The sequence below is a fragment of the Mus caroli genome, unplaced genomic scaffold (assembly GCF_978045245.1).
Source record: "Mus caroli unplaced genomic scaffold, Mus_caroli_1 scaffold_10, whole genome shotgun sequence".
In the NCBI taxonomy this organism is placed as follows: domain Eukaryota; kingdom Metazoa; phylum Chordata; class Mammalia; order Rodentia; family Muridae; genus Mus; species Mus caroli.
The window spans coordinates 102,666,731-102,677,204 of record NW_028227265.1 but is presented as its reverse complement, the minus strand read 5'-3'; the positions used below and the strand labels follow the sequence as shown (position 1 = coordinate 102,677,204).

Genomic DNA, 10,474 nt, shown 5'->3' with positions numbered 1-10,474 from the left:
GACATGGCCACCACTTGAAGTAGCCGGGAAAGCATGGCCCAGAGGCTGCCCAACTGGGTCTAGGGCAACCAAGATAGAACATAGAATTAGTAAGTAATAACTCGGGATTGTTGGCGGGAGGTATAGTTACAGCATGGAGGGTAGGCAGTGGCCCAGCTATTGTGCTGTATATGGCATATTAAAACACAAAGACTGTGTGTGTGTGTCTTTTATTTGGGAACATAAACCATTAGAGCAGGTAGCAAGCCCGCCACTGGGATTTTATTAATAATGATTTCTACAGTCTCCCTTCCCACCCTCACTTTGTCAGTGTTCGATGCATTGGAGGCTTGTTCCTTGAGGCAGGCTTGTCCCGCATGTGCATTGTGGATAGACCTCACCGTAAGTAAATGCAGGCTGAAGATTTGTTGTAGGGCTACATATATCCTCTCACTATAGCTCCTTAAACTTGAACCCAGGTCCCTCAAGGCTTCATGATAATAGAGCTGGTCTTAGGTGACAGTCCCTGACTGTTCCACATATGTAACTCCCACTGATGCTCTGACTACTCTCTAAAGTGCCTGTAGGCCTGCTAGGGGTGCAGCTGGCTGGAGAAAAGGGCTCCACTTTTACCTCATTTGTTTCATTGTGGCTCTTCATGTTTTCTGCTATGAATTGAACACTCTCGATGACATCTTCAACATCGGGCGAGTGCTCTGAATTCTCTGCCACCCACCGTGCAGGCTGCTGGCTTGATCTTCTCTTTCCAGGTGCTGTATCACTTGATTTTTGGCAGTGGTGGCATTCCTTTAGAAGTTTGGGTTCTCCTCGATGAGTAAACATGACCTTGGCAGGCCTCCTGCTATGGCTTTTGGGGTCCTTAACACCTCCTTCCTCCTTTGTTTTGTCCAGAGGCCTCCTCATCATCAGAATCGAGGGGAAGGCCTGAAGGAAGATGGTCTTCACCCACTTGGGCATGGTATGCGTTGCTGGGGTCCTGTAGTGTATGTTCAGCACGAACACGGTCACCACAATGGACAGCGTGACAAAGATCATGGTGAACAGTAGATACTCACCCACCAGTGGGATCACGAGAGATGTGGATGGGATGGTCTCTGTAATCACCAGCAAAAAGACAGTGAGAGAAAGCAGAACAGAGATGCAAAGAGTCACTTTCTCGCCACAGTCAGAGGGAAGGTAAAAGACCAGCACCGTGAGGAAGGAAATGAAGAGGCAGGGGATGATGAGGTTGATGGTGTAAAACATGGGCAACCTCCTGATGTAGAAGGAGTAGGTTATATCTGTGTAAATCTCTTCACAGCAGTTGTACTTGATGTCATGCTTGTAACCAGAGGCGTCGACAATTTCCCATTCACTGTTTTCCCAAAAGTCGTTCATGTCCACTTTAGAGCCAATGATGAGAAGGTCGATTTCTGCCTTGTCGTAAGTCCAGGAACCAAACTTCAGGGAGCAGTTTTGATGGTCAAATGGGAAGAAGGTGATGTCCATTGGGCAGGAGCTTTTAAAGATGGCTGGCGGGGTCCAGGTTATCACACCGTCATACTTAAGAAGAGCTTTGGTCTTGCCTTCAACCTGGAAGTCACCAACAGCACTGGAAGTGAAACCATACACCGTTAGCAGCACTGTGTGTCCCTTTGCTGTGGGTCACCAGGGCCAAAGATTTTGAAGACCAAAGTATGGATACTTCAATCCTTCTTAGAAGGGGGAACAAAATACCCATGGAAGAAGTTACAGAGACAAAGTTCAGAGCAGAGACTGAAGAAATACCATCCAGAAACTGCCCCACCTGGGGATCCATCCCATAAACAACCACTAAACCCAGACACTATTGAAGATGCCAACAAGTGCTTGCTGACAGAAGCCTGTTATAGTTGTCTCCTGAGAGGCTCTGCCAGTGCCTGACAAATACAGAAGTGGATGTTCACAGTCATCCATTAGACAGAGCACAGGATCCCCAATGAAGGAGTTAGAGAAAGTACCCAAGGAGCTAAAGGGGTTTGCAGCCCCCTAGAAGGAACAACAATATGAACTAACCAGTAACCCCAGAGCTCTCTGGGACTAAACCACCAATCAAAGAAAACACACGGAGGGACTCTAGTTGCAACCCCATCTAGTTGCATATGTGGCAGAGGATGGCCTAGTCAGTCATCAATGGGAGGAGAGGCCCTTGGTCCTATGAAGGTTCTATGCCCCAGTACAGGGGAATGCCAGGGTCAGGAAGCAGGAGTGGGTGGGTTGGGGAGCAGGGGGAGAGGGGAGAGGATAGGGGATTTTCTGAGGGGAAACTAGGAAAGGGGATAACATTTGAAATGTAAATAAAGAATATAATATAAAAATAATATAATTAAAAAAGAAAGCCAAAAAAGTTTTCTTGTTAATAAAAAAGAAAACAAAAAAACAAAAAACAAAGACAAAAACAAAAAACAAAAACAAAATCGACTGTGAATCTGTCTAGATGCACACACTTGTTATACAGAACGATGTCAGGCTTCCAGATGTTGTCTGCTGGAACTCGAAGTGTCTCAATGCCATCATACTCCGTTGGATCCCAACGCAATCTGTAGTCCTTCCAGATCTGAAAGAAGCAGCGCTTTGGTTTTTGTGGTGGTAGTTTTACTTTGTTTTAGCATTTGTTACATTTGTTCTTTAGCAATTTCATGCATATAAACTGGGCATTCTGATTAGTTCCCAGCTGCCCTCTCGGAAGCCATCCCAACCCCGCTTCCTCCCTTCCCCACTACAGACCCATTCCAATTTTAAAAATGGATACGAATCCCTTTAGAAAAGGGATTCATAACTTCCTCCAAGTGTTTATATTGGTTCCATATTTTTTTTTATGAAAAGGTAAGATATTTTTGACAAATACCTCAATTTCTATCAAAAGTAGGGAATTTAAGTAGCATGGGGGCTAAATAGCTGAGCTGATTTTGGCATATCTATAACATGCTAACTAGCTAAGATTTCACGTTGTGCTTCATAGACTATATTCAAATTGGAGTGGTAACTCATTTTTACCGATAAAAATCCTCCTTTGTAGGCACGAGGATGAATCTAGTACAAACATGGTGTGAGGTGTACATCATTCAGACTTTTAAGAGCAGAGAAGGTATGACTTATAAAACCCTGCTGCTGATTATGTAACCTGTGTTCTCCAGACCTCAGCTCACTGCCTTCCTGGAGCTATCAAAGAGGAAAGAAAGCACTGGACTTTGTATCAGTAAAGTGATACAAAGAGAACTGGGAGCTTAAAGTAGAAAGGCCAGAGGGCTACATGTCCGACACCAGGCTTTGCCCATGTGCTGCCTGTATTAATATAACTGCAACCAGAGCTGACCCAAGGACTAGGAGATAGCAAAGAAAAGGATGTTCTTTATCTCCCATAGGTTGGGGAGCGAAAAAGTTAATGCAGGTGGCTTTATCACTAAGTGGATACATTCTGCCGCCATTCAAAGGGGAAGAAACATACGTGACGCAGCCACAGATTGGTCTCCATAATCTGGTTGACTTCATCCTGGAATGAAGAAATAATATTTTTCAGTCTTCTATGTGCTCGCTAATACAAGTCTTAACTCGAGAATTATATCTAAAAATAGACAAATCTAAGTTATCCGTGCTAATGTAGTCAGACATGAAGACTGGGAGACTGCATGAAAGCAATTTAACTGTAACAGAAATCCGGAATTTTTCCACTTGTCCCTGCTCTGTTGACTTAGAAATGACATATGACCTTAAAATACTGATCAAAGATCATTTGGATTTCACATCCACTGTGAATCTTTTCTCACCGTGACCTTGGTCCATAAAGCCTCCTGGATGCATGAAAGTTAACAGGGAGGAGGGCAGAGGTTCAGGGACGACAGAGGGGAGAGTCCTGTAGGTGGCGACAGGTACTTACTGTTTTTATCTACGCCCCATGGCCTTTCCTCAAAGAAGCCTGGGATGTTCTGTGTGCATTTGCCCTGGGATCCAAACTGAAACAGCAGTTTAGTTCACATGCAAGTTTGCCAGTTGAAACCAGGTACTCACTCCCTCTGTGTTCCCTTTCCCAGCCCACGGGCCCTTCAGTCACAAGGGATATTCCTACTTACCCAGTGACCACTGTGTTACAGAGTTCCACTCAGTTACAGAGTGAAGAAAGCTCCTGCCTTCATGTGCTCTTAGCTGTTGTGGTTGGGAAGACACAGAGCTAATAATAAATGTGTATGCATGCGTAAAACACATCATGATATAACAAGAGAGGTGGAGTGATTCCTGCGTGCATGCACACATCTGCTTAATATACGAGTCAAAGGAGGCTTCTTTGAAGAGTTACTGTCCAAGCAGCCCCTGAAGTGACATAAGGAGAGTCAGGACAGGTGACAGGTCACAGCATAATAGCTTGGGTATTAATAGTAGGTTCTTAGCAGTCAGCAGGAGATTCCAAAATCTCATTTCCCAAGATATCTGAGGCCCCTGTAGAGTGAAGGATCCCAGCCTGAGGTTTCTATGTAGGGCTCTGACAGTTGCTCTCCCCAGTCCACTGAGCTGTTCCCTGGGCTCCACTCCTTCTCCCCGTGGTTACTGCTACCCACCCTGGAGAGGTCCAGAGACTGTGCCAAGCTTCTCCCTGCCAGTGGGTCATGTGGAGTCAACACAGGCTCTGGGATTGGTAAAGTCAACAAAAAGACTTAGGAAAATGGGACCTGCACAGCTTCCCAGTGATTCCCCTCTTGATTAGGGCCCTCTGGTATTGAGTCACCTTGAATCTGTAGGGTCTAACAGATGCTGGGTAAGTATGTACTAGCTGTTGGTCAAAGCTGGATAGGCTCTACTGCCTCACTTCTGTGAGGTCTTAGAGGTAACTGGCCTAAACCTGTCATAGTCTTCAAACCCTGATTTATCTCTGGGTGAGTTCGGGGAGTTGACACTAATTATCAGTACCATTCTTAACTGGCCTGCCTTCCTTGAGACACTTCCACAGGTTGGATAGGCTCCATGTGGTGTGTATTCGTGAGGAATACACAACCTTGGAGGTGTTAGAAAATGTCATGGGTCAGGACCTACTCTGGAAAAATCATAGTTTTCATGCAACTCCAGACCATTTCAATGGACACTGAGCTCAGTGAGCCCTGATGGAGGAGGAGGCCAGAGACACACAGTACCGCACCACATTGTTGGAACCATTAGCCTAGACCTCTTTATTAGGAAAATATTAGTTGACACCCAGGTGAACAATTTTGAATCACGGTTTCAAATGCACTAGTTTCTGGAAAAGTTGCAATCAACTGGCAGACATGGTGTGATGGTTTGTATATGCTCAGCCCAGGGAGTGGCACTATTAGAGGGTGTGACCTTTTTAGAGTAGGTGTGAACTATAAGACCCTCATTCTAGCTGCCTGGAAACCAGTGTTCTGCTAGCAGCCTTCAGATGAAGATGCAGAACTCTCAGATCCTCCTGTACCATGCCTGTCTAGATGCTGCCGTGCTCCTGCCTTGATGATAACGGACTGAACCTCTGAACCTGTAAGCCAGTCCCACTTGAATGTTGTCTTTATAAGAGTTGCCTTGGTCATGGTATCTGTTCATAGCAGTAAAACCCTAACTAAGACACATGGCTTAGAAAGGGTATTACACATAATTCACCTCACTTTGAGTCTCTCTTCCATTGTCTTCACGTCTTTGCTTCATAATCTGACTCTGAAAGGATGTCTAGTGAAGGATGTCTAATCATGCAAAGCCTGAGCAAGGATGGCATGATGTAGGGCCAGGAAGGTCTCTTCACACATAATTTTGCCTTCACGTTAAGTTGTATGATAAGAGTTCTGAGCTTATCAGGTACCCAAAGTGCAAGAATGTTGGGAACTCAGCCCTCTGGGAACAAGGCAGGAGTCTGAGGCACTCACCACATTGGCCAGCTGCGTGATTGCCAATTCAAAATGTATCGTGACGGGATCGGAGACATTCTCCACTGGCCGGATGAAGCGGTTGTAGTGAGCAAACAACGTGTGGAAGAGCTGCTCTTCAGAGGCACAGCCTGTACTGCCTGTGTGGCCGGACACAGGAAAGCATTAGGAAGGTGCTGTGGGGCTCTGAGATGGCTCCTCTCCTGGTCCCAAGCCAAGTGTCTTAGTGAGAGAATCTCACCACTGTACCAGCTAGGCCTACTCTTACCTGTACTAGGGTGGCTCGATCTCACCCCTTTTAGCCTTGCTTGCTTTGTGTCATTACAGATAAAATAACTACATAGACATCTCAGAACTTGGATAATGTCCACAAAGTGATCCCGAGGAGACTGCCTGTTGAAGCCAAGGGTGCTGTAAACGTCATGGGATAGAAAGCCAAGGGGAAGGATATTTTTATGTTACTAAACACAAATCCAGCTGGGATTCTGGTGGTCTGTCTATCACTGGGAAGGCATTCTGCTGGAACCCTCACCTCACCAATCAAACACAGCATCTAGTCATTGCCTCGATCTTCAAAAGCTACACCCTTTAGAAAACACTTACTTTGGAATCATGCACTTTTAGACTTGTGAAAAGGGAAAGTTCTTAAAGTAAATTCACCTATCCTTTAAGAGCAATTGGAAATTGGTTCTCCCTACCCTCTTCAGCTATTAAATTCTGGACAGCAGTGCTACCCGAGTCTCCACTTCTTAAAGAAAGCATTCGTTTCTTTCCTACAATATGCACGACTCACTTCTCAACACCTCTACTGAAATCCTTTCCTAAAGTTTGTTTTGTACAACTTAGACTTGACTCCATAAATATTATTCTCAGAATTTACCCAGAGAGAGAGAGAGAGAGAGAGAGAGAGAGAGAGAGAGAGAGGAATGAATGAGCTTGAAAGACTGACAGGCAAAATGGATAGATAGTAACTGCTCTTTTCCTCAGTGAAGCTGCTTTATGCATTCATTTGGAAGTGCTGAATGCTGGGATAGCAGCAGGAAAGAAAACTTTGACATGTCGTCACCTGTCATTCTCTCCTGTGTAACTAACAAGGATGAAAACATTGTTTCAGAAGATAGTGAGAAGCTCTCCTGGCTGTTGCTACTGTTTCTTCTCTCTGAGGCTCTGGTGGAGCTCACCATCAGCACCCCCTGAAACCTCATAGCGAGATGTGTGCATGTGTGCCTGTTCTCGTGTGTGTGTGTGTGTGTGTGTGTGTGTGTGTGTGTGTGTATGTGTGCTCAGTGCAGCCGCCAGGTCTGAGCCAACTTTTAAGACAGGAAAGTTCACTCTTAGTAGACAATAAGACAGGTTTCCCAAGTGAGGACATTGGTAGGACTCACAGGCTGACTAATAAGTCCCAGCTAACAAATTACCGTAAGTAAATGAAGCATATTGGTAGCATACATGGCTACAAAAGCAGGTGATTTTGTATGCTAATTGGAAAAGCATATTTTAGTTGGAGAGATGAAATATGACTTATACTGTATTTCAATGTTTTCCCTACCTTACTTTCCAAATCATATCTGTTAGGTTAAGCCTAACTAATGAAAGTCCTCTAATTATTTGGATCCAGACAAGATGAGAAAGAAGAGGAAATGCACACTACTAATTACATTCCAGGATATAAGCTGTAATAACTCACCTTTAAAGAGAGCCAGGAATCCACATAGCCACAGACACAAACCCCAGTGAAGGTTTCCCCTGTTCCGGCTGTTCAGCATGATAAAAGCTCTCTGAATTCCGATTTCCACACGGAGGGCTGTGGAAAACACAGCCGTCAGTCAGCTACCAGAATCAGATCGTGAAAGCCCCAGGAAGCTCCTGGAAGCCCACACAGATCTTCTGTGAAGTGAAAACACGGGATACCACACAGCTGCTCCCTGCATCCCAGGCTGAAACAGATGTGAAGGGCAAGGGAAGCCAACACTGCTGCTTCCCTCGGCTGGCTGTCACATGTCCTGTCACCCTAGACCTCATTGCAGGGAAGGTGAAGAGAGGCAGGCTGAGACACTAGGCAGACAGGCAGGTCCCATAAGAGACCTGCAGTCTTGCCTACTCTCAGGGCAGTGGTTCTAAACCTCCCTAATGCTGCAACCCTTTAATACCGTTCTGCATGTTGTGGTGACTTCCTTATTCCCCAAGGATAAAATTAGTTTGTTGATACTTCATAAGTGTAATTTTTCTACGGTTGAGAGTCATAATGTAAATATCTGTGTTTTCCGATGTCTTAGATGACCCCCGGTAAAAGTGTCATTTGACCTCAAGGGGTCTGCTGCTTTAGTGGGATAATAAGCATCTTATTTACTTGGCTCCCATTATAGGAAAAAAAATCATGCTCATTCATAAAGGATATCCACTTAGTTTGCTATTTCTCTGAGCCTTAGCAGTTAGGAATCTGTCTGAAATATTCTGAGTTCCCTGTCTTCAGTTTTCTGATGCCAGCTCTCCAAGTACCTCACTTTTCTGAGTGCTGTGACCCTGATCAAGAGAAGAGGTCAAATGTCAAAGACTTAGGGCAACAGCCACCGCTGGATAGTTTCCTGTTTGATTTTCTGGGGTTGATTGGGTTTCTGGCATTCCCCCTCTTTTCTTTGTAGCTGTGGTATTAATAGGGTTCTGGTTAACTGGGTATTTGGTTAGATTTCAGCGCTGCTTAAAGAGGATGCAGATAGTAAAATGGAATATCTCAATATTCTCAGTCCAAGAGTTTAGGACTTCACTTCAAATGCCATGCAGTTTGCACATTGACAGGGTCAGAGGACCAGTCTCCCTCCAAGTCCTCTGGGCTGGCTGGCTTTGTGTGTCAGCTAGACTCGAGCTGGAGTTATCACAGAGAGTCTCTCTTGAGGAAGTGCCTCCATGAGATCCAGCTGTACCGCATTTTCTCAATTACTGATCAAGGAGGGAGGTCCCAGTCCATTGTAGGTAGTGCCATCCCTGGGCTGGTAGTCCTGGGTTCTATAAGAAAGCAAGCTGAGCAAGCCAGGGGAAGCAAGCCAGTAAGGAGCACCCCTCCATGGTATGGCTGTATCAGCTCTTGCCTCCAGGTTCCTGCCCCATGTGAGTTTCTGTCCTGACTTCCTTTGATGATGAACAGCAGTGTGGACGTGTAAACTGAATAAACCCTTTCCTCCCCAATTGCTTCTTGGTCATGCTGTTTTGTGTGGGAATACAAACCTTGCCTAGGACACCCATGCTTGATGGAGTAACAGGCTGGCTCCTTCCAATCTGTCACCTTGCATGCCATTCCAGTTCACCCTTAGCAGGGAGGCTCTTGTCTCTTCCTGAAGTGCCACAGAGTTTCCAGAGAACCTAAGGTAATACGAACATTTTGCTATGATGGGTCTCATACTCTGAATCACACGGGTTCTTTCCCAAAGAAAAAAACATTTTAGCTGCTGAGTTTCTAATGGGCACACATTGTAGTCTCAAGAGAACAGTGCTTTGAAATGCTTTCAAAACAGTGCCTGGGGGCTGGCAAGATGGCTCAGTAGTTAAGAGCACCGACTGCTCTTCCGAAGGTCCAGAGTTCAAATCCCAGCAATCACATGGTGGCTCACAACCATCCGAAACGAAATCTGATGCTCTCTTCTGGAGTGTCTGAAGACAGCTACAGTGTACTTACATATGATAAATAAGTAAATCTTTAAAAAGCAAAAACAACAACAACAACAACAACAACAACAAAACAATGTGTGATTTCCTGGCTTACCCAATATTTCTCTTCACTCCAGCAAGTTGTTCTCCAGTCACTAATCTTTCAAGTGGGGAGCAAGGAACTTGGGTTTGTGGTTAAAGCCCTTTTTCATACTCAGGTGAAAAGAAAACAGAATTGGTGTATAAATTCCCTGGGAGTCACAAAAGCATGAAATGGCAAACCCTGGAGCAGGGTAGTCACATCTGGTTTCATTCATTATCCTTAGGCACATCACATCATCCCTATTAAAAAAAATAAAAGTAATCTGAAAGCCAAGGGTGTCCTTGAGTTGGGAGAACACTTGCCCAGCAGGCAACAGGCCCTGGATACAATCTGTAACCCTGTATAAACTGGGTGGGGTGGTGCTTACCTGTAATCACAGAAACGTGGTGTTGGAAGCGGGAGAGTCAGAAGTTCAAGGTCATTCTTTGATACACAACGAACTTCAGGCCAGCCTCGGATGAATGTAAATGAAGCTGTGCCTCACTAAACAAAAAGCAAATAAAACAAATAAATGAAACATTCCTACCTGGGAATTGTGATGTACTCAGGAGGCCAAGGGAAGGAAGGTCTTGTGTTTGAAGCTAGCAAGGGCTACTCAGAGTCTGGGATGAGGGCTGGGGAATACAATCAGAGGTAAAATGCTTGTCAGTGTTCCACAAGCCTGGGTTCCATCCCCAATGAGGGAGAGAGAGAGAGAGAGAGAGAGAGAGAGAGAGAGAGAGAGAGAGAGAGAGAGAGAGAGAGAGAGAGAGAGAGAGCCAACATACAACATAGAATAGAATGTGGTCTCAGAGCTAATGTATTAGAAAATTGAAAGGTAAGTGCTTCAGAGAGTAATTGTTTTGTG

The 10,474-nt window shown here is 45.1% G+C and overlaps 1 protein-coding gene across 1 annotated transcript; it reads right to left on the bottom strand.

Moving 5' to 3' along the window:
• Positions 1 to 471: 471 nt before the first annotated feature.
• Chrna6 (cholinergic receptor nicotinic alpha 6 subunit) lies at positions 472 to 7,688 on the bottom strand. Its single transcript, XM_021170442.2, has 5 exons — positions 7,570 to 7,688; positions 5,883 to 6,022; positions 3,467 to 3,511; positions 2,466 to 2,575; positions 472 to 1,591 (listed from the first exon to the last, which is right to left on the bottom strand). The coding sequence occupies exons 1-5, from the start codon at positions 7,646 to 7,648 to the stop codon at positions 472 to 474; spliced, it is 1,494 nt and encodes a 497-aa protein (XP_021026101.2). The 5' UTR covers positions 7,649 to 7,688.
• Between the last annotated feature and the right edge of the window lie 2,786 nt (positions 7,689 to 10,474).

Coding starts and splice junctions, on each gene's coding strand:
- Chrna6 (XM_021170442.2), bottom strand. CDS start 7,648: ATGCTGAACAGCCGGAACAGGGGAAACCTTCACTGGGGTTTGTGTCTG. Junction 6,023..7,569: donor ATTCCTGGCTCTCTTTAAAG/GTGAGTTATTAC, acceptor CCGGCCACACAG/GCAGTACAGGCTGTGCCTCT. Junction 1,592..2,465: donor GACATCGTTCTGTATAACAA/GTGTGTGCATCT, acceptor TTTCACTTCCAG/TGCTGTTGGTGACTTCCAGG.